At 40.1% G+C, this 27,496-nt stretch overlaps 2 protein-coding genes across 2 annotated transcripts; both read right to left on the minus strand.

Annotated features, from left to right (window-relative positions):
- Positions 1–116: 116 nt before the first annotated feature.
- LOC140998721 (protein bicaudal D homolog 2-like) lies at positions 117–11,836 on the minus strand. The gene is made up of 8 exons (XM_073469081.1): positions 11,331–11,836; positions 6,632–6,844; positions 5,745–5,897; positions 5,009–5,455; positions 3,712–4,701; positions 3,396–3,547; positions 2,677–2,908; positions 117–1,381 (listed from the first exon to the last, which is right to left on the minus strand). The coding sequence occupies exons 1-8, from the start codon at positions 11,568–11,570 to the stop codon at positions 1,379–1,381; spliced, it is 2,430 nt and encodes an 809-aa protein (XP_073325182.1). The 5' UTR covers positions 11,571–11,836; the 3' UTR covers positions 117–1,378.
- A 4,758-nt stretch (positions 11,837–16,594) lies between these two features.
- Positions 16,595–25,967, minus strand: LOC140998553 (transketolase-like). The gene is made up of 14 exons (XM_073468869.1): positions 25,699–25,967; positions 23,624–23,741; positions 23,365–23,478; positions 23,160–23,257; positions 22,138–22,329; positions 21,859–21,977; positions 21,149–21,345; positions 20,906–21,070; positions 19,618–19,774; positions 19,008–19,138; positions 18,838–18,921; positions 18,652–18,745; positions 18,051–18,173; positions 16,595–16,782 (listed from the first exon to the last, which is right to left on the minus strand). Exons 1-14 carry the CDS (start codon positions 25,803–25,805, stop codon positions 16,595–16,597), a joined length of 1,887 nt encoding a protein of 628 aa, XP_073324970.1. The 5' UTR covers positions 25,806–25,967.
- Between the last annotated feature and the right edge of the window lie 1,529 nt (positions 25,968–27,496).

The following is a 27,496-nucleotide window of genomic DNA, read 5'->3' on the forward strand; positions in this document are numbered from 1 at the left end:
CAAATTACTATGCATCTTTTAAATTTCTCTACTGTGAAGGAATATAACTCGATTGTCAAAATTACTGTGGAATGGTAGCTAACTCATGTTCAAATGAAAAAGAACAATGACTACAGTACTGTGAAAGTTAGATTTATTTCATCACCAGCCATAACTGTTAGCACAGACAGTAGCCCACAGTCATGAATCTTGCTAGTGTTTTACCACAAGTTCAGTCTTGTCGACACCCACGTAAGCTCCCTTTATAAAACAAAAAGGATGATGACATCCTGCAGTCTGAACAGTGTCAAATAAATACAATTGCAGTTATAGTAAAAACATATAAAATCAATTAGGACCAAGTAAGTGAGCAACAATGTGTAAAATATTTCCACATAGCATAGACATTTAGTTTTTTTCCTTGTCATGTTTGCAAATTGCACTTGTATACACAAAACACACAAAGCAGGCTTATTGTTTGCAGACAATGGACTCAAATGTTTACAAAAAGTAGTATTAAAACAATGACATTAAAAAAAACTCTCCTTCATGAATAAAGTTTATGAATACTATTAACATCTGACCTTAACTTAGACATCTTTAAATAAGCTTGGCATTAATACTTTTCCTTAGTCACAACAAGCATACTTTTAATTTGTAACAGCTCTGCCATGTGTACAAAGGAGCAGCCAAATTATACAAAATCTAGTTAAGACCCTGAATATGAAGCTCCATATTTGCAGGATTATATAGTGAAAATAAACAGGAGATCTATGTGGCTGTCAAAAAGGCACCTCTAAATCTAAGGCCAAAAGAAAAAAAACCAAGGCAGAAAAACGTATTTCCTCTCTTTTGTTTGATTTCAACCAGCTGGATGAAAGGTCTGGTTTTAAAAGATTAAAATAATAATCTCTTATTTTGTTGCTATGAAATAAATACAGATAAAACATGTTGGAATCACTTCAAATGTCGTCATGAATCTGTCAGATAAACATGCACATCCATAGAAACATTGTGCGATACTTGAAACAATTAGTATGAGTTTAGAAAGAAAGGGGAATCACCTAAGTGCTCAGTCAGGGTAACACAGGCAATGAGTAATCAGCACAACACCCATCTTGATTCTTCCTCTTTTTCAGTAATGATAGTGGTGCATATTGTTGGAAGACTGAAGGGACTGCAGTGGGCAGCTGATGCGATGAGTCATTCTTTATGCAGTCAAAGGGTTTCTTTTTTTTCCACATATGTGTTTTGGCACTATAAAACATACTGTTGGATTTGTTCTTGTGTTAACGATAACATGATTCGGACCGTGATTAGAAAGTGAAGGAACCAGGAGCACAGGTGACTGTGTCACAGACACTGACGGACCTCCTTAAGGACACTTGGCATCATAGATTTACTGCAAATGGGAAAGATAAAACAGGAAAATCACATTTAATTGACTGAAATTCAATCAACAATTTCCACTTCATTAGTGAGATGGAGTTTATTAATTAAGTAGATTAAAAGTTAGCAGTGAGGAAAGTTAGAGGCTTGCAGGAAGCAGAGGATTGAGGCGTGTTATGCATGCAGGCTTCAGTGAGTCACTCAAGACAAAAAGACAAAGTTTTGTGTTAGATCAAGAGTGAGGTAAAAAGTTTAATGGAAACTTGAAAGGAAATAGAGAATATAAAGAAAAGCTTCTTATTTGTAGTAGAAAAACATGATTATTGTAGCAAAAACTAAAAATATTCATGCAGACAATTTTGTTTGTTGTTTTTTGTTTTGAACCTAAATTCACAGTTCACAGTACAATCACTTATTTTTTGTTATCAATTTCTCACAAGCTGTTTTAGACCAGTGAGACAAAAAACAGTTGCACTGAGATTACATAGAGATGAATTTTCCTCAAGAATTGAGGAGTTAGACAACATTTCTACTAGACAACATTTCTACTACAACTGTTGGGACTGAGGTTTAGGTTTGTATATCTAAAAATGTTGTCAGATTTCTGTCTTAACATATCATGTCATAAAATTCTAAAAATACAATATAAACAGTGTATAACACAAAACTAGTGACCTCTTGTGGCAAACTCTTCAGAAAGGCTACAACGCTTTGTCACCTCATGCTTTCTTCATTATGTGTAGCACGATCCTCACTGCAACCTCCACCCCCAAAATGATTCACGAGCACCCTAACATATCACAGAACTAAAACACTGATGAAGACTTGGTACTTTCCATGATAAATTATACCTGCTTATACTTGAATTTGAGGGATGCAGCCTGGAATCAAATGGCAGTTGAATTAAAATTAGCACGTAGGCTTCCAGTTTCATGTTGTTCTCGGGCCAACTGATATAAATATCTTATGGAGAATAAGACTTAAGCTCCATGCTTGGGAGATTTATGCTTTCCCTGTGCCAACTGAATAGATTCTATATATTAATTTTATTCTGAAAACAACTATACTATAGCGTTAAGAAGTAATATTAGTGTGATATAAATATTTTATTAGATGTATAATGGCTACAAAAGCAGAGAGCATTGTGTTAGACAAAATGAGTGCATGCAAAGCCTTAGAGAGATGCAAATCCTGCAAACGTAGATATAAAAGTTTTAAAAGGCCACATAAAACTTTGCAGAAGAACCCAGGGCCTCTGCTGATGCTTTGTAGCTCAGAATTGGTTCTGCAGTACAGCCTCCAACTTACATGATGGTTGGAAGCGGCTCCCTTGCCCTTTGTTTTCCCCTTGCCTCCTGCCACTGTGGCGCTTTTGCGACGCGCCTGCTCATGGTCGAACTCCAAGTCCTCCAGGCGCTGTGTTAAGGCCAGCTTCTGCTGGATGGCCATACGCAACAGAGAATTCAGGGTCTTCTTCTCATCCTCAGCAGCAGCCAGCTGCCTCTGCATGTCGTCCAGCTGGGTCACATACTCGTCACACCTGAGAGAAAGCGAGGAAAAGGAAGAAACGAGAGATGCACATTATTTCCAGCAGGTGGAGCAATGAGCCTTTGAAGTGCTGCTGCTGTCACATGTTTTCTCCATTCCCCAGACAGCATTTTCCAGATGGGAGGATGAGTTCTCTGCTAGCTGACTCGCACAAGTATTACATCAGACTGTTCCCACAATGCTTTGTGTCTTTCTCGCAGACATATACAGACACTCAGGCAAAACAGTCATGCAGAATATGCACGAAAACTTAGAATTTTCTTTCCATTACAAGAAAAAGATGCTGAAAAGAGGCAGAATTGACGGGATCTAAAGATATATATGTTTGATATAAATTATTTATGTTTCCTCTTCCTAACAAACACAGTCATACATCATGGTGTGAGCCCTGGACCACCTCGCCACCAGGATGTAACATAATGGTTCATTTCATGTTTGTCAGGAAAGAAAGGTAAACCCATGATTATGTATAATCATACCTTGTAGCAAACATGGCTCGAAGAGAGGAGAACGTAGCAGCATCCTCTTTCAGAGCCTTTAGTTCATTGCGGAGCTTCATCATCGTCTCAGTCACCATGCCCTTCTCACTGTCGTACTTACTCTTCAGGTTGGCCAGAGCAACCTCAGCCGTCTAAAGGGAAGAAGATCTCATTATCATTATCTATTTCATGCTAAACTCAGTGGTTATTTTAAGCTAAAGCCTTTTCTGTTGGACAGTTTGAGAAACAATGAACATCCTTCCTCAGAGAGACATACACAGCAGGCATGCATACACACACTGAGTGGTGTCCTGACCTGTTTGTTGGCCTTGAGCACAGCTCTGAGAGTGGCGATCTGTTCCCTTTTGGTGCTCAGCAGGGACTTCAGTTTGAGGATCTCTCCCATGCAAGCCTCTTTGTCCTTGTCTGCCACTGTGCTCAGCTCCAGGTTCGCGAGTCTCTGACGCGACAGCTCTGTGGTGCGGTCCACTGCCTGCTGCAGGTGGCAGATCTGGTCCCTGATGATAGCTACGAGGTTATAGATGTTCATGGGTTCTGGCCGATGCTCTGGAGCAGGAGTGCTGCTGGAGTTAGACTTTTTCATTTCAGTCTCACTGATCAGCCCATTAGTGAGAAGCACTGAAGACTGGTGCTCCTTCCCTTCTTGCCCTCTTCTTACTATGGCCTTGCCTTGCTTGTAGTAGTCGAGCATGACACGGTTAGGGGTCTCATTGTTGCACATACACACGTGGTTGTAGAGATTGGCCAGCTCTTCACTGAAAGCTATGAGCTCATCCTGGGCCACATTGAGGCTGCCGAGTGATTCTCCTGCAGTTTCACTGACCAGACGGAGCTCCTTCTCCAGGCGAGCCACTTCCGCTTTATCTGCCTGGCTGGTCTTCTCCAGGGACGCCAACCTGGACCTTAACTCGTGGACGTCGCTATCCAGCCGTGCTCGCTCGTCTTCATACTGGGTTCGACACTCATCGTACTTTGCCCTCAGAGTCTTCAGCTCCTGCCTCAGCTCCCCAGCTTCAGACACGGCCACGGTGTATTTACACTGCAGGATCTCCGGTCCGTTGATGTCCAGCTCGTAGTAGTCTCCGTCATCATGGCTGTCTCGGTCTTTTTCACTGTCGAGGGCAGACTGCCGCTCCTTACTGGCCTGAAGTTTCCTCATTGCGCTGAGGTTCTCGGTCAGCCTGTTGACAGTCTCCTTTTGCTCAGACACAGTACCATAGGCCTGTTCCAGATGTTTCTGGCTCTCCTGGAGAGAGTTGATCAAGGCCATCTTCTCCCGCTCCACCTAACATACAAATGTTAAAATGCATAAGCAATTGATATAGCCATAGATGATTGATAACCATGTAGTTACACTGTGAGCAACATAGATTTTTCTATTCTCACATGTAAGGACAGTTAAATCTCAGACTGTGTCAACTGTATAGATCTTATGCAGTAACATTCTGAACAAACAACATGTTTTGACATTGGCAAAATCCATCAAATAACTTCAGAACCAACCCTAAACTTTTAGCTAAAGTGTAATCTGCTTTTGAGTGACTGTGTTAAAAACATGCCAGCCTGCAAAGAGCATCTCATGGTCTTCATACCTGCCCAAGCTGTTGTTTCAGTTTTTGGATCTCGGAGATGTTGAGCTCACTCAGCAGGTCGTCCACCAGGCTGGGAGCAGGCTTGAAAGCCTCTCCTCTCTTGTTTTCATCACCTTCGCCCATTTTGATCAAGCCATTTTCAAAGCCTCTGATCAGATCATCGTTGTCAGGCTCGGTGGCTGCGGAGGGATCATCGTGGGTTTTTAGGTTGTCGATGGAGATGTTGAAAGAGCTGTTGTACACAGAGCCGCCGATGGTCATATAGTGGGAGAGCTCCTTGCGCAAGGTGGCCTTTTGCTCACGCTCTGTTTTAATCGTTTCCAGGGCCTCTGTTAGCTGTCGCTCAGCGATTTCTCTCAGACGCATGGCTTCCTCCAGCTGGCTGTGTAGGCACTGGGAGTCCTCCTCCAGACGGCGGATCTCATGCTTTAGACCTTCATATTCCACCTAAGCAGATGGTAAAAATATAAACAAGGATGTCAAATTTCCTCAAATGATATGTGTCCACTGTCGTTTCTCTATTAGGCCTCAAATCTATGTAAAACCTGTAAATTAAAAAAAACTTGATTGTTTTTTATGTTTTACCTTGTCACTTTCTTACATGAACCAATGATTGTGTGGTTATATCAGAACCACATACATTAATGTACCTAGTTTGAGGCATAAAAGGGTGACTATTTTTCAGGATCGTGATGTGTAACGCAGTGAGTGTCAAGTTCCGTCTTCTTCAGCTCACCTGATTCTGTCTCAGTACAGACGCTTGTTTCTGAAGAGAGATGTTCTCCTCCTCCAGCTCGCTGTAGTCCTGCAGCAGACGAGCCTCCCGCACCTTGTACTCTCTGATGTCATCACGCAGCTGACCACGCTGCAGCTCTGCCAGCTCTGAACTCTGAAATAAAAATGAACGTTTATTATCACAGTTAGAAAAGAAAAACACCCAGGCTGTGCAAATTACATCCTTACAACTGTCTGGCCACTGTGAGAGAAATGAGGATCAGGGTGTCAGCATGTTTCACATACCACAAGGTCAAGACTTTGGCAGGCAAATGTAATGACGGAAGGAGTACATGGTCCACTTACCGCTCCATGCTACAGAGACAGAGCCCTGGCGGAGGACATCCTTTGTGTCACTCACAGCGGAACATTACATCATCTTTCCTGCTGGTTTCACTGCAGTCCTGCTAACTGACCCTCCCCCCACTACAAGCACAAACTTCGACTCTCTCACAACTCACCCTAACAACTAGTGGTGGTGGTCTGGGCTCCATGTCTCTGTCAAAACTTCCATTAACTTTGCCTCTTTCATCCTATTTACAGTAAATTGTAACTGAGGCTCAGCACAAGCCCTGTGAACATGAATGTACTTGAAACTAACAATAAATTCACATTTGATTTAGGGAAAGACATTTAAAGTTTCCACAGCTTTACCACATGAAAGGCTACTATTAAAAAAACACACGTAACTCAACACAGATGTAAGTGGTGGGGCTGTTTGTCGACAACGTCAGGTTAACATATCAGACATACACACAAAAACGATCTAGCCTATAAGATCAACGTGTCATTGATATATACGGGCTTTAAAGGTAATGCTATGTAATAATCATATAATGAAATGATCACCTCTCTCAACTCCAGCGAGATGGACGACAGGCGCTCATTTTCAGTCTGTACACTGCTGAAGGAGACTTTGGCCTGTCGGAGCTCATTCTGCAACTCCAGGATCTTCTGCTGGTACAGAGCCTCCTTACTGGCCGACTCCAGGATCAGTGACTCTTCCCTACTTTCCCCATCTGCTGCCACCTTTTTGTGGGTTGAGTAAGCTTGTCCGAAGGCCTTGGGAAACACAGGAAGAAAAAACATCAGGGGCAAAATACTGACCGAAGACTAATAAATGCACACACATAACCACAAGTATGAGCAGAATAATCACTGGTGATAAGATAAGGCTTTGCTTATCCAGACAGTTTGTTTAAATACCTGGGGGCCTGTCATTCACTGCATTTATTACTGGTCATTTGTACCTCAGAAGACCTTTAAGTCACAAGTGCTGTGTCACCCTTATATCATGATGTAACTCCATGGCATCCAGCATGGAAAAAGATTGCAAGCACTGACTGACTTTGAACTGCATCACTCTGTCATATTCATTTGACAAGCTGGAGACAACTGGAGTCTGCTGTCTGCCAATCCACATTCGGAGACCAAAAAAAAAACAAAAAACATTTTATTCAGTTTGATCTGTCTTGGAAATCTGACTCCAGACTACCACAGCAGCGTCAGTGGAATAAATGATTAGCTGACCAAAAGAAAATAAACTGTTTTGAGAATGTAAGTGTGTAGAAAGTACAGATATTTGTGTTAAAATGTCGAGATTAAGAGTAAAAAGTTCAGAAAAATAAATAGACACCTGAAAAATTGACTTAAGTACAGTAACAAACTATTTAGTCTTTGTTACTGCCCACCTCTGCAGACATTTATGTGAGTTTTGCCATGACTGCCCTTTTCTTGATACAGTAATTCAATCAGAGTGACTGTCACAAGCCCCGAACAAACCTCAACAAAATAACTTGAAAATATTTTCATACTACAGCGTTCAATCACGAGTTAAGCATCACTTGATCACATCACAAGTTCTGCAAAATGCTTCCTTTCCTTATACCCAAACTTTACCTTAATTTAACAGCCGATTTACAGCGCTTGTTTGTGATATGCAGCTTGAGGGTAAGAACTCCCTGACATCTCAAAAAAGGAACAAAATTCATGATCATTTACCAAAAATCTATCAAATAAATCTTAATGTACTAACACTTAAAGACAAAAAGTCAGTTATTTTTAATTCTTATTAAACCTAATCCCACATTGCAACAAAACTCCAGAAAATGCAGGGGGAACTGACGACACAAATGCATCGACTCTTGGGTCCTATAAAAATCTTTCCATAGCCGAGAGGTGGGTCTAATGGAGGTGGCTATGATTGTGTTTAGGCTTAAGTTAAGTTGACAGAACTTACAGAGTTAGGACAACACATTAATAGTTCATAGGATGAACAGGCCGATGTCAGATTCTCACAGTCAACTGACTTAAAAGCTTTTAGACATCCAGCCAACACACACAGACACTGAGCTGAACTGGTGATGTAACAACTCCTGTCCAAGAAAGTCCTGAGAGCCACCACAGAGCTAAAGGTCTCCACTGGCATCTGACCCCGCCTTTTCTTCCTCAGTAGTTTCCAGTCAAACAAATTTGTATGTATAACAAGCAGTGGTCGGTCGTGAGGGGAATTGATCTATAGCTTAATGAGCAAAGTGAGCGCTGATGGATTGTTTCTTTTCCTACATCAGCCTCTGTGACACACTCGACTAAAGAGAGAAGCAGCACTCAGAATCATGAGATACCAGGAGACTGACTCCAACAATGACTCAAACAATGAGTCAAACAATGAGTGGACTGTGACCTACATCGTGAATTAAGCAATGCGGACAAAAATCACCATCAACGTACAACTGAGAATAAGTCAGTGGAAGACCCACGGAGGACACACGTCAGTTCCTCATTTAGACTGGACACGTAATTGATTGATTCAGTGTGAGAATTTGATGGTTTTCTTTGTCATACACAATAGTAATCTGATTACATTGAAGATTTAGACTGTTGGTCAAATAAAACACGCAATCTGAATACATGACCTTGGGCGGTGGGAAATAATGGGCAGCTTTCTCTATTTCATGACATTTCATAGACCCAACGATTACTTGATTAATTGAAATTATAAACAACTGATTAATCATTAATGAAAATAATCGTTAGTTGGAGCCCTAACTGAAAATTGGACTCAATCAGTATAACAACAGTAAAATGTTGTGACATCTAGAAATAAACAAAGGCTTTTTGACAGCTAAGAAAAAGACTGTCTACTCTGAGTCTATCTTGCTCTTTACTCAGAGCAGTGATCTCACGATATTACACTTTTATGGCCTTCTAGCTACCAGAAATACCACACAGTGAAGTATCCGAATACACTAAATTATTAAGAGTGAGCGGCTATAACTGCTGAATGCTGACGCCAATGTGGAAGTGGTCTCAAGACACAGTTCCTCTAAAGGTTTATAAACTAGATGCATGTAAACTCTGAAAACAGAAGGGAAAACCCAAGTTCTCTCTGGAGACACAGTCAACATTTCCCACAAGTTAGGATCTCAGTAGCTAATGTAACTTCTTCTTATGTCTTTTGTTGAGGCAAATTTTAAAAATCACTGATTTATGAAGAAGATATAAAGACCATATGTTTGAAATTGTACATTTTGAGCTGTGTTTGTTTAACTGACTGGTGTCTTGGTCTCAGTTTTGCCCACGCTCTTCCCCATCCACCAATTTAGCAATTTTTTGTCTTCAATAACTGTCACAGATGGCAGCAAATGGTACACCCAAACTTCAAACCATCCCTTCAGAAATCAATGGGTGATGTCTCAGATTACCATATTAAAAAAGAAAGGGAAGGACACAGCATTTGCTTAGTGAGAATTAAATTACTCCACAGGTGTCAGGCTCATAATGGAGGTGAGGAGAGATTCCTTGACAACAGCTTGGCTTAAAGTCATAACATCTTAATGCTGAAATGAGCTGGGTAAAACGAGTCTCGGGCAGCTGAATTCATTAATGATGACAGATGAAAACCTCCTTGCCTTGTGAACTAAGGTCTCTTCTTAACTATACCGACAAATCCCAAAAGGTGGCTAATAAGCAGGAATTCACAGGCCAATGAGGACATCAGGACAGGAGTTGTGAAAAATACTATGGAGAAGATTTGTCTTTCTCAAGATTAGCGATAGACTGATTATTGGGACGATATTTAGCATTTGTCTGATTAGCGGTATCGGTGCTTTTTGAGTCCGCTTGCCAATAAAATAAAATATATTTTAAAAAGGCAATGCTTTGGCTATGATTCAGCTACCGTCCTGAGTCTGAAGTCACCTCTCTGTGGCCTCACTACTCAATGTCCCATCCACAACACTATCTGCTTGTTACATGTCACAAGTAAGTGCCTATGAACACTGAATAATCTGAACCTACAAGGTAACTAGCAACAAAAGTTTAGGGGTTGACCGATATGGCTTTTTCAGGGCAGATACCGATACTTAGAAATCAAGACTGATATCCAATATTTGGGACTGATATTCATTTGCAGTAAAAATTAAACTCTTTGTGTCAAAATTTCAAACAAAATGATGGAATAAACATAAGTAAAATTTAGTAAAAGTACAGTTCTTAAGTACAATTTTCAGGTACTTTACCTGTATCTCCATTTTCTGCTTCTTTATATATCCTCTCCACTACATTTATTTGATACATTTTCACATATTGTTGTAGGTGGGACATTGTGTAAGAGCATGTTGCACATTTTAAACTTAGTTCATTTTATCGACAATCTGTCAGAAAAATCGCAGGGCCGGTAAGCGGTGTATCCCTACTAAAGTTATCAGATAAATGTAGAAGAGTGGAAGTACAGAGTAACAGAAAATGGAAATTCTGAAGTAAAGTATCTCAAAATGTTACTGTAGTACAGTACTTATGTGAATAGTACTTAGCACTGGTCATTCTCAATTTTCACACCATGGCCTTCATTTTTGCTGCCTATGTATATCGGTTCCAAATATTGATTGACGATCACTTTGATTACTAGTTATCAGTATGGGGCTTGAAAAAACAATATCTGTAGATCCTTACTCGGGATCCACATAAAACACTGAACGGCAAAACAAGTCTGAAACACGTTTATTTTCTACTGCAGCCTGACCCTTCCAGCTACTTTTAGACCCAATAAACCAACACCAGGTTGGCCACATAGGCATGTAAATATGATACACTCTTGCAGCTGCAGACGTCTAATTTGAAGGCCTTGATTACATAGCAAGAGGAGCAAGTGCGGGCAAGAAGTGACCTAAAAGAAATGTCAATTTGTATCCTTAAATACCAGGAAAGCATTGAGCCATAATGTTTATATTATGCTTATATTACGCAGTCAATAGCAATCTGTCATAACCTTACAGCCAGAGTCGAGCTAATTAATATACACTTTATGGCACTTTAAAGTTATGGCTGACCCTCAGAGCAGCCTGGATCATGATTGATAGCTTACATAATGTAATGATGGTTCTGATTAGAGACTGTTTGTCTGAGTGTTTACCGCTGCTGCCCCAAATTAGTACCTCTTAACGGGCTGCTAATAGGGCATTTTATACATGGCGAGCGTCCACATTCAGACACCAGTACCAGTACATGTTTTAAGGTGTCTGTCTGCGTGGCTATGACCCGAGGTTACCTCCTTCAGCTGATCCAGCTCATGTCGGACCGTCTCGTACTCCGTCTCCAACTCATCAAATCGCTGCTTGAGCTGCTGTTTCTCTTCCAGCACCGCCAGCCCGTACTCGGCCGCCTGGATCTTCTCGTGGGTCGTCTCTCGGAGCTCCCGGGTAAGACGCTCGACCTCGACTCGAAGCCACTGCGGCCCGGCCTCTGTCACCAGTACCGCTTCGGCATATTCCTGCTCCTCCATGGACATCTTGGTGAGCCTCGCCGACTCACAACTGTAACGGGACCCAGCCCTGGCTAACAGGAGCAGCAGAGAAAACCACCGAGACCGCAAATCACTGCCTTCTTTGTTTCAACCGCATTGTCAGGACTTAAATGGCGTTTAGTTCATTTTGCCTTTTCCCGCCACAGACTTCGACAATGCTCGACCTAGACGACACTTTTGTCATTCTCGAGGAGTTTCTTGAGCCTCTTCATGAAGCTGACGGAGGAAACTTCAGTTGAGATCATCGATTGGAAAAAGCTGCCCCTGAACGGCATTCAAATCTGTGTAAATGCGAAGGGAAATGTAGTTTTAAGTTGAACGTGAGAATCCCAACGTTGGCGTACCTCAGTAGCCATATTGACCTCAAGTACCAGAATGCATTGCGCAGGTTTAGCTAGGCTTCGGCAACCTCCTGCAGATGTCAATACAACACTGCCATCTAGAGACGTGTTAATGAACTACAACCATATCAACGACACAGACACTGAGCTTAAATTATTAAAGACACAGTTTGTGTAATTTATATGGCTGCAAACATACTAATTTTCATTATTAATAATGAAATATTTTCTGACTAACCAATTAATTTCGCATGTTAAAAAATCATCCAATTAGAAACTACAAAAGCAGGGTGGGGTCATCAAATATTTTATATTTTTCTCTAATGTAACAACTTACATGATTAATCAATATCCAAACATTTGCAGATAAATTGACTGTCACAACATTAATTAATTAATTGTCTAATTGTATATGATTAAGATTGTCTTTATTTATCCCACAACGGGGAAATTCACATGTTACAACAGCTCAAGGTGCAACAGTACAAGTAGAATCAGAAAAATATGCATAGAAATATTAAATATTAAATAGAAAATAAATAGAAAAACACAAGATATTTACAAAAAACAACAAGATATTTACAAAAGCAAACAAGTGGGTGGAAAGTGACTGTTCATGTAGAGCTTGAGTTAAACAGTCTGATGGCTGTGGGGATAAATGATCTGCGGTAGCACTCCTTCTTACACAGTGAGGTGGGTGTAAGAGTCTGCTGCTGAAAGAGCTGCTCAAGGCTTCCACAGTCTGGTGCAGGGGGGGAGAGGTGTTGTCCATGATTGACGTCAGCTTGGCTAACACCTCTGCTCAGAATTTAAATGTAAACGCAGCTCTCAAAATGATTGACTTTTATTTTTAAATACATAGACTTAGACAGCAAAACTATTAAAGTCAGTTATTTGTGTTTTTCTTTTCTTTGTTTACAGACATTAATAAATGCCACACAAAAATGTTTCTTTCATCTAGTTGTCAAACACTTGCATTAAATATATGATTGTATATATACCTGTGAAAAACGCTGAGAGGTCTCTCAGGACATACCGTAAACTGAATGAATGTGAAAGCAAAACAGTCTTATCTGGGACTTCCCTCTGTCACATTACTTGACAGAGTGGTTTATCTGGTTAAGGCAGCTGTCTGGGTGTTTGATCATTCAGTTGTTGCTGCACCTGCCAGGTGGAGCTGAACCTACAGTAAATGGTGGGTACATCTGCATTCCCGACTTTCAAGGTCTTCCACATGTGGTAATGTTAATACATTCTGTTAATATATATAGTATATAATATTCTGTGTTTATACATTACTTAATTAAATAAGTATATATTGTCTTGGTTCACTTCCTTCTTGCTGTCTCTGTCTTCTTCTTTCAGTCTCCCTCTCTCTTACTTTCTCTTTGTGTTTATCAATCAAATTATTTGCATGAATTTCTCTTTACATACAGATCATGATTATGTTTCTTTTTCAGGAACATGGAAGGGAAGTTGCTGACGCTTACAAACACTGTATGTACTGTGTAGTCTACATTAAAAGTGTATGGTTATGGCACATCCTAAAACAAATTCATATGTATTTAGAAGATATTTCTTAATGTTAATCTTGTGTTGTGACCATTTTCAGATAAATATTACCATTTTTATTCAATCTGCTTTGGTCTTGGATGGGGAATAGCACTTTATAGACCCTATCGTTGTAAGTACAGTAACTTTCTCGGAACAATCTACATTTCCAATTTTCTTATTTGCCATCAAACCTACCTTTTATTGTATTTGATTGGTACATTTCAACTTTAAAACATGCACTCTGTGAGTCTTAATGTCCTTGTTGCATTTCCAGCACTCGCAGTTCCATTAGCTCTTGCTGTGTTCTTCACATTTCTGTTTGAGGTTGTGGGCATAATATCTGGTAAGATGAACTTTGTTTTAAACTTTCCACCAGTATTTTAAAACATGTTAGCTGTTATTTTAATTGTTTTTTTTTATTTTTAGGTTGTTCCTTTTTTAGAATGCTGTACATGGAATGTTAGATGACAACTTAATTATATGTTTTGTTGCTCAACAATGTTCACTTTGTCTGCTTCCTGTCAGATCTGCCAGCCCATACAAGCAGATGTAAAGGTCGTCCATATGACATAAAAGGTACACAAACCTAATAAATGATTTGTTTAACGATTCATGCCAGCATTTTATTTTTAACTTACAGCATATTAATAATAACAACAAAATATGTATATATCACTATCAAGTGTTAATAATTGGTTCATTAATATCCAATAGCATGTGCATTATTTATAGCTGATCAATAATGGAGTGAGCAATAATATTGCTGGAAAGATGCAGCTACCATCAATACATATAGTATATATGATTAAACAATGACCTTGAATTCTTATTATAAATTATTACCCACATTCAGACCTGTTCTTCATAATGATTATAATTTTCCTTTACCTGTGTTTAGATGTTTACTGGGGATTTGCTTTTGCACTTTTTGTGGCCATCCTGAACCTCAAATCATACCATGGTAAAGCTACATGATTTATACAGTACATGTTATATGCCTTGGGAAAATATTATTTCTGTAATGTCATGTGCTTTATTCCAGTCTACACACTGTCATATGGATGTGGAATCATTGTGTTTGCTCTAAGAGGAGTAAAACGGAAATACAGCTCTCTATGGTGGGTAGGATTACAAAAAAAGAGCTTATTTAAGTTTTTCACATTGTTCTGATAGATTGGCAGCCTTTGTGGCTTTATTACAGTTTCAATTCAGTGTCTTTTAATGTTGTTTAAAAGTGAAAGGATGGTATTTGTATGATCCAAGAGTGTTATTTGTCTCTTTTGGACAGGGAGCTGAGAGAAAGACGACAACCCTGGTGGTAGAGAGAGTGTACAACCACATGGTCAATTAAATTCAGTGCAAAGTACAGAAATGTGTTTGATGAAATGAACTTTAGACTCACAGATGTTAAATTCTACCGGGAAGTCATGCAAACAAGATCATATAATGTGGTTATCTGTCATGAGAGTAAATAAATAATTAATTAATAAACTTGTAAAACACATGATGCAGACATGTACAGTATGAATTGTGTTACACTTGTATCTTGTCAATAATTATGGTTTTCTATCACTTTCTTACTTACTGTTTAAAAAAAAACTTTAAGGACGATTCCTCCGTGTACGTGTGTGTGTACATGTGTTTCTCACACAGGCAAATTTATGAGACAACTTTCAGACCAAAGGTCAGCTTTGGGGACCGCTTGTCCAACCAATCAAAAAATATGTCTGTGTCTGAAAAGCTGATTTATGGGCCACTGGTTATGGTTAGAGTTAGAGTAAGTCTCCAGGAAATTAATGTATGTATATGTAAATTCTCCAAAAGTGAATAAGCAATATTGTGTGTGTGTGTGTGTGTGTGTGTCTGTGTCTGTGTGTGTGTGTATTTACACTGCTTGAACTACACATATTAACCCAAATTAATGGAAAAGAACAAACTATTGTAAATGCTTGTGTGTCCCCAAAAGTGATATGAATCTACTTGTATGTGTTTGTGTGTGCATGTGTGTGTGTGCTCTGACTTATGCCACTTTTGGGGACACACGTCCGACTACAGCCCTGTTAATTTGGGACGACTGGTGCAATTGGGGACACACATTGTGTGTGTGTGTGTGTGCGCGCGTGTGAACTGCTTGCATGACAAACACTGACACAAATTAGGGGAAAAGAACAAAATATTGGAATGCTCAAAGTCAAATGCAGAGGGCTTTATTACATGAAAGTAAGGTACATAGAAAATTTCAAGTAACAAAGAAAGTGTTTGTTCTTGGGTTCATAAGTCGGATGTAACTCTACCTTCATAGTCACGATCACCCACATTCTCCATTCTCCAGCACTTGAGAGGCCCTCAGCCCCTCCAGCTTATGTTAAAAAAAGAAAGATGATGCCACTGAGCACAATGATTATCATCACACTGCTGGTATGGTCCAGTTGTACAGCACAAATGAACACTGAGGTGTGTAAGTTGATGGTAACTTTAAAATTAATAACGTAAAAAAAAATTCAGTGCTGAAGAGATGAAATGAAACAGTTTAAATTGTCTGAGGATGTGATTCGTGGTTTTGAGTGACTGCTCTTTATGACCTACGTACATTTGTTTGATTTTTTTTCTCTACTACCATCTACAAACAACAACTCAATTAGCTTCTCTCTGACACTGTTGTCATGAGAAACACTGAAAAACTACGCCCCACCCAGTTTACTGAGAGCTACATCAGAACAATATAAAAACATTTCCTTTTGAATGAAGTTAATCAAAAAGCATTTAAAAAAACACACCAGAGCATCACATGGTACTCATGTTGAACATGTAATAATGTATGGTTTTGTATCGTGAGCATCCACCGCTGAAAAAGTCGGTTATTTTGACGACAGAAACTTTGAGTTTAGATATGAGGATATGTATCTGTCCTTGTGTGTGATGTGATGGACGCATGAAAGAGAGGTAAACTACTTGAAAGTGTACGGCACAAAATCACATTACATCGGTACACACTTAGGGGGCATTCACAGTGAAGGAATTTAAAGAGCTGGGTGTCGTGTGAATCAAAAACATACTCGACTGTTTATCGTCATCTGCAGGGGTGTGGTAGAAGTGGGTGGGGCGAGGAGAAAGTTACTTGGCATTGGTAGAGCTGCTGAGCATTTTGCGGACAGCTTGGGCAATGGCATCACGGTCGATGCCGTAGATCTTGAGCAGCTCTTGAGGTTTGCCACTGCGAGGAACATGGGACACAGCCAGGCGGTGCAGATTGAAGCCAGACTCGTTGACCATAGCTGAGGACACTGCCTCCCCAAGGCCGCCTGTGGAATGACAATTCATCACATGAGAGAGATGTTGAGGGAAGACTAATCATCCATGGTGGTGGTGGAAGAAGTATTCAGATCCTTTATTGTAAGAAAAAGAAGCAACGCCACACTTGAAAATCTCCTCTAGAAGTAAAAGCAGTGTACCTGCACCATATTCTATAAGATCATCATATATTTGTGACATCTCCATCCTGTGAGGACCATGTATCTCTAAAAAGTTCCAACAGCTCTGTTTTCAGCTTTGGGATGACGTATTTTCGACCTAATCCAAGAGGGTTTTGATAATGTTTATTTATCTTAAGTAGGAGCAACAATTAATTCTCCAATTAATTAGAAAAAAAAAATGGAATTCAGAACCATCAGATTTGGAGATACATGGTTTTAACTGGACAGGAAGGATATGAAAAATTGTAATCTGTAAAGTAATAAGTAACTATAGCTTTCAAGCAAATCTAGTGGAGTAAAAAGTATAATATTTGACTCGGAGCTTGACAGAAGTAATGTAACTTGACGTGCAGACTAGTTTATCATTCTTTATTTTAAAATTGTAATCCTGTTGGTAAATCCCCATTTTAATGAAGGCATCTCAAATCTAATTACATATTGTTCCTATAATTTTACCAGATACAATTACCTTTTTTTGTATCCTAATAACATTATCCCGTTACATGTATTCTGTTACTCCCCTAGCTTGGCTGTGTATTAACATAATATCATCACATGCAGTATACATGTACATAAAATAGAGAGGAAAATAAATCATCCAAACATGTCCCCTTGAACTCTATACCCTCTTAGTCCAGATGTAAATGCACGAGATATCCTAACATCAGACTGATTACAGTTGCCAAATATCCTTTGTCTAGTCGAGTCCATGCCATCACCAATCCCCTCTCTCTTAACAGGCACAGGGCATGGCTGTCTGTGCTATTTAGGTCACAGAGAGCCCCATGGGCACATGCTCAGTTAAAGAAATCTGACAGCACTCTGCCTCTCTGCCTCTCACACTTACAAAATGCACCACAATACCAATACCTTGCCTGCAATGAGGGGACACAGCAGTCAGCCTCCCTTCACAGCCAATAAGCAAATGCCACCACATCACCTCTCTGTAGCTGAACCAATGGACGCATGCCACCGCAACACACCCGACGATGTGGACCAATGGCAGAGCCCAGCTGTGTTACGCTGAGAAGCGTGTTGCTGCTAGGTGGGTAGTGGTCATACAATATGCAGAAGCTGAACTGTTTTATAGAGCCTACCTTCATAGTAGTGGTCTTCCACGGTGATGATTCGTCCCCTAGTGGCACGTGTGTGGTCGATGATGGTTTTGGTATCCAGTGGTTTGATTGTGAAGGGGTCAATGACCCTGACGGAGATTCGCTCTGGAAATTCAGGTAATTTAATTGAGTAATACAACATAGAAAAAAAACCGCTGCAACTGTGACACGCAGTCCATATAATGGCACTAAGATAAGGATGGCTTTATAAATCCTGTGTTTTTTAACTAGTGAATAATATCACTATCACAGTGAAAATCACAATTGGCTCTGCTGTAGATGAGGGTATTTCTCCATGTAAAGCAATTATTGTCTATGTATGCAAAGCAGTGAAAGGGAGTTACAGGCCTGGTTGCAAAGCCTGCAACTCCCCTCCAGTTAGTTAGAACTGAAGATGACTGAGAACCTTCATCAACACATGGAACAACACATGCTTTCTACAATATGGGACCTTTAATAAGAATCACATCAAAGGATGGATGATACAACAGGTTTTATCTCAGGAAATTTAAGATGCAATTTATTTAAGAAATATAATATTCTGTCCTTCTTATGCTCAAAAGTGGCATTTAATGTACTGTACCTTTCTTTAAATGTTCAGCTGCAGCCAGGGCCTCGTGCAAAGTCACTCCAGCTGCCACCACAGTCACCTGGTCCTCTTTGCTCTGGTACACCACCTGACAGAGGGAAATGTATTTTCTTCTTTGTCACTCCAATCATTGTCAACATTGTTTTCTGTTTTCTTGTTTCAAGCAGAAAGACGTTTCACCTTCGCCTGTCCAACATGAAAGTCCTCGTTGCTGTTATAGATGATGGCGCTGTCTTGGCGGCTTGTTCGGATGTAGCAAACACCCTTTGCAAAGGGAAACATGACAATTAGCAGACAGCAAATAGGATGTTTTTGCTAATGGATAAATGTTCCACAGATACTGCACTTACCTTTGTGGTTGCGGCCAGTTCCACGGCCTTCTCTGTAGACACACCGTCACTGGGATAGAAAATGGTCGCTGTGGGAAGAGCTCTGAACATAGCCATGTCCTCTAGACCCATCAGAGAGGGGCCTTCCTCTCCTGTAATATATGTACATTTATAGTTGATTTCCCGCATCCAACATTCATAAAATCCTCAAAATGTATTGACAGGTCAGGTGAGCTGATACATGCAGATCCAGAGAGCCAGACTTTGCATGCAGTGTACCTGCACTAACAGAGGGACACCTGGTTCCCTGCTGACAGCTTCCAGGGCAGACAGGAAGGGAGAAAAGGGGAGGATTGAGTACTAGCTGCAAGGCCGAAGAGGGTAAATGGTAAGGAAAACAGGATTAGAGGGAAAGAGAAAGGATTGAAACAACTGCACACACAAAAACACACAGATCATTCTTATATATATTCATACCAATTAGGAATACAGTGGATATGGTCTGAGGAAGTGTTGTGAAATGTCTGGCTTCAGTGAGAGGGGAGTGAAGATGGATTTTGTGAAGGTGTGGGTGGGTAAGGTGTGTGAAAGGGCTGTGGTGGGCATGGTTCATTAGCAGCAGTTGACTAACCGGTGGACAAGCCGCAGTGGGAGCCACACAGATTGATGTTGCTCTCAGATATGGCTGCCATGCGGAGCTGGTCGTAGGCGCGGGTGAAAAAGGAAGCAAGAGTGCTGGCAAACACAACGTTCCTCTCACGGGCAGCACATCCCATGGCAACACTGACCTGTGAAAGGAATTTATATTAATTTAATACAAGAGATCACAAGAGATATAACATGTAGACACAGGTCACACGTGCTGGATCCTAAAAAGATCACCCAGAGGGTCAAATATCGGTGGCACAAACCATATTTTGAAAGACTCTTTGAACCAAATTCCATGGTAAGTAGAGAGTCAGTGAGGAGAGATTTCTCTGAAGCTTTGCAGCTTATTTTCCCATATGGGTGGAATCAGTGGCATACCTCCTCTTACAAATAATTTCCTTTGTCCTGTCTCCACAATTCTCCCCAATCCCACAACGTCTTCCCTTTGCTTTGTGAAAAACAGCAAGGAAACATCCATGAAAGTGCAAATGTGATGTTAGATAAATTCTTACAGATATAATCAAAGAAGACAAATGACTTCTTTAAAGGCTGCACTTTAACCAGTTTCATCCAAAGTATCCAATAGAATATCATTTATCTGTGTTTTTGCAGCAGATAAGGGTTTGATTTTATGGTGTTAATCCTTATTTATAAAGCAATAGTTTTTTTTAATCTAATTTCAATACGACACAAAAATGTCGTCATTCAACTTTTGACTTCTCTCACGCATTCAGCCAGATGGTCCCACCCTCTGCGCTGATTAATATTTCACTTCTGAATACACTTGTCATAACCGCTCATCATCATACACATGCCTGACCTACATTGGAGTTGGCTGCTGCTGGAGCTGTAACAGCGCAAGCAAAGGAATTAATGTCTGATAGCCCAGCTGCCATTTGCTAATCCAAGATCGGATAAAATAATGACAGGCAGAAGAAGGATGCTGCCTGGATATTGGTGTCAGCAGCAGCCACATTGGCCATAAGTGGGCAAATGGGTCGTGTCTTTGCCCGTCCTTACATTATGTATAGATGGTCATGTATAATTAAGTGACACAGGCTCAGACACACAGCTGTGAGATGAGCAATAAGATGCACTTATGTCAAGTCGGAGCTGAGAACACAGTATTAAAGAGAGAGGGAGGTTTTGTTTGTGTTTATTTAAAATAAACTTTCAAAAATGTGAGAATATTCTACCAAAAATACCATAAAGCAAATATAGATGGCTTTGTTAATAAAAATAATAATCTACAGAGTCATGAGAGATCATACCATGTTCTGCTGAGCGATGTAGCACTCCACAAAGCGGTTGGGATGCTCATTCTTGAAGATCTCTGAGTAGGTGAGGTTGTTGGTGTCTCCATCAAGGGCCACAACACGTTCATTGTAGCGGCCTAACTTGGCCAACGCCATCCCATATGCCTTCCGTGTGGCAATCTTTAAAGAAAGAAAAAACATTAATCATCTTTAAACATCATTGAGTAATTTCCCTCTGCTTGTGTACAGGTGACAAACCTTTTCTCCAGACTTGTAGCTGGGTGCGCTCGGCATCCTGATGTTCCTCAGGCTGACTGGCGGGGCGTCCTCGATGGGAGCAGGAGGGTACAGGTGCTTGCTGCTGTTCATGATGCGGCTCTGCAGGTCCTTCATCACCATGTCGGCCATGTCTTTGGGCAGAGGTTTGGCATGCCACCCCAGCTTATCCTCTGCGGCTGAAACCACATAAACACGGCATCACATTGGTTGAGAGTATGACATTTCTGCTGCCTGAGGGCTCTCAATCAAAAAACAAAAAAACGCGAGTAGTGTGGGATCATGGGAGTTGTTGTCTTTATTGTTAAACAATGACCATTCTAATGACTAAGGGCCGAAATGTTCATGGTAGAGGTAATGTTTTAAAGTTTTATTCATGTTATGTGAAAAAAAATCACTCTCTCCCAGAAGTTATAGCAACAGACAACCAAATGAAATATAATAAAATTGATTCAAACAAATTTTAAATTAGATTAAGGATATCTCTGGGTTTAACCATTCTTGGAAATATTTAGGATACTGTAAGTACACAACTCAGTAAAATAGAGCAAGATCTTTTAATATTGTTTGGTGGATGGGTTTACATGTTTAAGCTGGAAAACTGATGCTGTGTGCCTTAAAATCTAATATGCATTAGAGTGAGAGCAATGCATTTGCAGATGAGGAGCGGACAGTGACAGACAGACTATTACCTGGAATGCCTTTGCCCTTGATGGTTTTAGCAATGATGGCGGTGGGTTGATGGCGTGGCTGGCTCAGAGCCTTGCAAAGCTCCTCCACACTGTGTCCATCCACAATGATGGCATGCCAGCTATACACACACACACACACACACACACACACACACACACATCAAAGGCACACATTAAAACACACTTGGTACAGTATGATATATAGGAAGATGGCATGGTCTCACACAAGCCAGAATTCACTAAATGTAATAGTTGTGGATAGACAGAGCTCTAGGTTACCCGAAAGCTTCGCAGCGTTTTTGATATTTCTCCACATGATGCTGCAGGGGTGCAGGGTCACTCTGGCCCAGACGGTTGATGTCCATGATGGCCACCAGGTTGTCCAGCTGGTAGTAGGAGGCAAATGACATGGCCTCCCAGACAGCACCCTCTGACATCTCACCATCCCCCACCAGGCAGTACACACGATAGCTGAGGTGGAGAACAGGGTGAGATGAGGGTGAGGGCGGGGTGTTCAAGAAGCAGGCAAATCTCACGTAAATGTTCTCTGACACATTTCCAGTCAGATTGATTCTCTTTTCCACTATCTGACAGTTGGCTCGGTAACCAGCTGTGACATGATAAAAGCTTCCCGAGGCCCCTGAAGGCGTGGCTGCTGAGTTTCACACCTGCCTCTGAAACAAGTCTCCCATAAGAATCCCACAGAGCTATTGAAATAGGGCAAATTATCATCTGATTATTCAAAAACATATAAACGATAAACAGTATTGTATAGGTCAAATATTGCCAATTTCCTCTGTTTTGGTGTTTTATTTAATGTCATTTTCCCCCCCGTCTTTACAAAGGAAATAAAATCAGTTTGTGATAATATATTACAGCAATTGACTAAAGAATTAATGAATGGTTGGAAGCACAATGCATAAGCTTGATTCTGAGATTAAATCTGCTTGGATGGTAAAAATAAGTGAGATATGACTGCTGGGCCTGTGATTATTAGAGCAGAAGAATTGTGAGAGCAGAGCATGTAGCCGCAGCACACACCCACAGGATCTGGAAAACGCTTATCGCTGAAGTATGATGCCGACCTAAAATTTTAATGAAGAAAGCTCAACAATGTTTGCTACATCAACACACTGTAATATTATGAATGTTAGTATTGTATGTCAAATTAATTTGAATCAGTGCAAGTAATCTAAAATGCGTATAAACAAGAACAAAAAATGCATATATGTATACTCAAATAGTCAAACTACAGAGCCAGTTTTCTGCTTATGTGTGAATCCACATGTATGACAGATTACCTGGACTTGTCAAAGTATTTGCCAGTGTAAGCCATTCCACAGGCCACACCAAGACCCTGGCCCAAGGAGCCGGTGGCTATATCCACAAACTGCTGCTTCTGAAATGCACACAACACACACAAAGTGAAGGGTTATTAAGACATTCAGTACACTGGTTGTGCTGCATGAGAGGATGGCCAGTGTGTGAGTACATGTGGAAGCTTACTGGAGTTGGGTGGCCCTCCAGGGTGGAGTCAACGTGGCACAAGCTGAGCAGCTCGCTCTCCTTCAGGAAGCCTGCTTCAACCCACATGGAATACAGGGCCGGAGCAGCGTGACCCTGAGAAAGAGAAAACATCAACAGATCAGTGTTATAAAGTGAAGTAATTCAAGGAAAAGATCAAATTCAGGACAGCATTTAGACACAACCAAAAATAAAGAAATAAGGCCTCCTGTTCAGACAGGTAGGACTCAGTGATTGTCACCTTGGACAGGATGAAGCGGTCATTGTTGAAGTTGCGTGGGTCATCGTAGCGGTACTTCATGGTGTGGAAGAACAGCACCGACATGATTTCTGCCACACTGCAGCATGATGTGGGATGTCTGCACGACAGAGGAGAGGCTGCTGTTACCCACATGTCAGCCACACACGTGCACGCAGGAATGTACAGCAACCACAAAGACACACAGACTGCTTCAATTTAAACACATTTATTATTAAGAGCAGGTTACTAAAATACCATTTTGCATATTATTACATGTGGAAGGCGATGCTACTGTCTGGAAATGCTATTCTGTTTTTGCAGAGGTGTGGCTGTAGATGCAGCCCAGGTAATCATGTTGTGAAATCATCCAGGAATGTAAATTTATAATAACTGAAAATAGTGCACATGCACTCTTATGAGAAGAATAAAAAAACATGTGGGTGCTTTTTTAAACACAGATTTTTAGATGTAACATCGCGAACCTTAACAGAAAACCCAAAATGGCTAAAAGTTGGACGAGTTACTATATTAGAAATGCATTCAGACACACTGTAGGAAGAGCGTTTGTGGTGCTAATAGAGTATGCTGCATGCAAAGGCCCTCAACAGATTAGACAGAGAACCAGTTCTAAATACAATCGTACCGTTAAAATTAGAAAATTGTAGCTGGTGTAATGGTATTACTCTGCTTGATTGGCCAGCCAACTCGCCTGACCTATGAAGATGAGAGACACTAGACCCAACAATACAGACGAGCTGAAGGCAGCTATCAAAGTAACTGGGGCTTCCATAACACCTCACAAGTACCACAGGCTGATCGCCTCCATGCCACGCGGCATTGATGCAGTAGTTCGTGCAAAAAGAGTCCCGACCAAGTATTGAGTGCATAAATGAACATAGTTTTCAGAAGGTCGACATTTCTGTACTATAAATCCTTTTTTTGATTGGTCTTATGTAATATTTATGTAATAATAGTTTGAGATTTTCATGAGCTGTAAGGCGTAATCATCAAAATTAAATCAAAACAAGGCTTGAAATATTTCACTTTATTGTAATAAATCTAGAATATATGAAAGTTTTACTTTTTGAATTCATTTACTTAAAAAATGAACTTTTCCATGATATTCTAATTTTTGAGATGCATCTGTGATCTTCTTGATTCTTTTAATTATAGAGACAATTCTGGGCTCACGTAGCTGTTCAAACAGTGACAATTCTGGGCAAAATCACCATTCTTAATAATATTTATGGTATAATATTACACACTGAATGATGCGGCAACAATCTATAACTTAGCTATAAGAGAACATGATACACAGGATTTCAGTTTATCTTCATCACTTCCAAGTCTTACTTTTGCAGCAACCATGTCTACAACATGCAATCCCTCACCAAGCACTGCACATGGAAGGCAGTCTATTGTGCCTAATACCGCACAGTGGCATATTATGTGTTCAAAGTCAGAGATCAAATACAAAATTCATCCTGCAAAGAAACAAAAGTAAATATAAAATTTTGAAATAGCCTAAATGCACCAAAGGACATATACATTTTTAGTCGTTCTCCAGAAAATGAAAATCTGATCACCTGAAAATTTTTTAATTCAATTTCAATGTCAGCTGTGATTAAAATGTATTGCAGTTGCGAATGTTAACTGCGCTACACTCAAAAGGATTAAAAACAGATGCACTTAATTTTCTGCAACATGGTGCGTATTTCATATTCCATAAATGTTCAATAATGCAGAATAAAGTCTGTTGTGTAATGTTGATATTTTCATTTCATTTATTTAATAAGAAGAAATCCAGATCACGACTTATCAAATAACAACTGTGGATGTTCAAATGATTCTGTCAGTGGACCAGAGGAGGAGAACAAAGGCAGGACATGATGTTCCTTTGGCCCTTCACATGTCCGAGTGTGTGTGTGTGTCTGCACATGTGACTGTGTTCATCTATGCATGTTGCAAAGCAATTTTAACTTTGCATTATGTTTTGCACCATTTTGTGTTTTTGCATTGTGCATTGCATTAGCAGTTAAAAAGGTGATGTGTGAGAGTCAGTGGAGGCGACTCACCCGCTGCCCGCTGCAGTTGTTGCCTTGATGGAGTTGATTCGGAGGCGGTTGGCGATGTTCCTCAGCGCCTGCACTGTCTGCTGGTCAGGTTTGTGGTAATCCTCCATGAAGGCAAAATGTCAAGTTCCTCAGCACCAGAAAAAGTGGATCAGTTAAGATCTGTTTGTTGAGTTTTGTGTGTTTTGAATGTGTGTGTGTGAGAGAGTGAGGGTTGCCAAAGAGCAGCACCTGTATGTGTGTGTGTGAGGGATGGAGGCAGAGAGAAAGAGAGAGAGAATGGAGGAGAAGTTGGATTTATCCTATGAGGCGTGCAGACACATAGATGCACAAGGACACACACACACAGAGGAGGAGGAGAGGAGGGGGAATCCAGTGACGTGAGCTGGGTGTTGCTGCTAAAATCCAATGGCTGTCATTTCATTGGCTACTGTGTAACTGGGATGGTGGAGGTGTGTCACAGTTACAAACGTGCCTTAGTATGTGTATGTGTGTGTGTGTGTCTGTAAGGAGGGGCTGGATAATTTGGGGGAGGAGGGGAGACATTTGAAGCATCTCACCCTGATTCACTTTGGCTTTTCTGTCTAAACTAATACATCAGAGCTTGATGGTTGATTGTTCTTTGTTATTTACTCACACTCACAAACGCCCCACTCTTATTGCCAAAACTCAGTTTTGAAAAGGCCCCAATTTGTTTTTGTTGGAAATTTAATAGGAAATAAAGATGATGAATGATCGATGAATAGAGATTTAAGAAAAGAGAACAAAAAACAGAAAGATGCGAAAGATAGAGGGTAAGAAAATTGATGAGATAAGATAAGATAAGATAAGATAAGATAGAACTTTATTTATCCTGAAGGAAATTCTTGTGCCAGAGAATGCTCAGAATAACAGTAACATAAGAATAAAATCCAAAAACACAATAAACTAATAACGAAAAAGTGTGCAAGATAATAAAAAGGGTATAAGTCAGTAAATGCTAAAATCAGTGCCAAATAGAATAACAATAAAAAATAAATAAAATAAAGATAAGATAAAGATAAATTCAGGAAAATAAGTAAACTATAATAAATACTAAAAAAGAATAGGTGGTATATATGCAGTGTTATTGAGAAGTAATTAATACATATTACTTGTATCAAATCAGCATCCACCAAAACCAACACAAATTCATTTTCCATAAAAACATTGGTGGACTCAGATCTTATGGTAGATAAGACATGATTAAATGTACTCTCTTCACTATAAATATAACAGTACTTTCTGTGTGCTGGTGTGAAGTGTGTCAGGCCTGGACTTAAAGAAGGACTCAGGTGCAGAGGGTTATGCAGATCAAGCAGGTTTTATTTCTTTGAGTTGCTTCACGGCTCTTAAGAAACGAGTGATAAACAAAACCGGCTATCAACTTCAACTTCTCTAGGTAATTAACAGGGAGAACAAAACAATAAATAACAGAAAATCACTCCGAAGAGGAAACAAAAACCTGAATAAACTAATCTACTCTTTCGAGGATTCTTAGCTATGAAATCTCAAACAAAAAGCGCTCCACACAAGGGAGGTTCAGGAATTTACAAAACTTTATTCTACTCTAAATCTTGGAAACAAAAAATAAATACTATGAACAAAAAACCACTCAACAGAGGGAAAAGAAAAAGGCTATAAATCAAGGCTATCTTAATACTGCTTAGCAAAAAAACTACAACTCAAAATCACTCTTCTTAAGAGGAGGAAAGACAAACAAGAATACCAACTTAGACTCTGTAGGAAAACACTTGACGTAGACATGGACCATGGGAGCTGG

This window comes from Pagrus major, chromosome 6, assembly GCF_040436345.1.
Source record: "Pagrus major chromosome 6, Pma_NU_1.0".
NCBI classification, from domain to species: domain Eukaryota; kingdom Metazoa; phylum Chordata; class Actinopteri; order Spariformes; family Sparidae; genus Pagrus; species Pagrus major.

Coding starts and splice junctions, on each gene's coding strand:
- LOC140998553 (XM_073468869.1), bottom strand. CDS start 25,805: ATGGAGGATTACCACAAACCTGACCAGCAGACAGTGCAGGCGCTGAGG. Junction 23,258..23,364: donor TGGAGGGCCACCCAACTCCA/GTAAGCTTCCAC, acceptor TGTGCATTTCAG/AAGCAGCAGTTTGTGGATAT. Junction 18,746..18,837: donor TTCATGTTGGACAGGCGAAG/GTGAAACGTCTT, acceptor TCCCTCTGTCAG/GTGGTGTACCAGAGCAAAGA.
- LOC140998721 (XM_073469081.1), bottom strand. CDS start 11,570: ATGTCCATGGAGGAGCAGGAATATGCCGAAGCGGTACTGGTGACAGAG. Junction 5,456..5,744: donor CTGTACTGAGACAGAATCAG/GTGAGCTGAAGA, acceptor CCATCTGCTTAG/GTGGAATATGAAGGTCTAAA. Junction 4,702..5,008: donor TGAAACAACAGCTTGGGCAG/GTATGAAGACCA, acceptor TTTGTATGTTAG/GTGGAGCGGGAGAAGATGGC.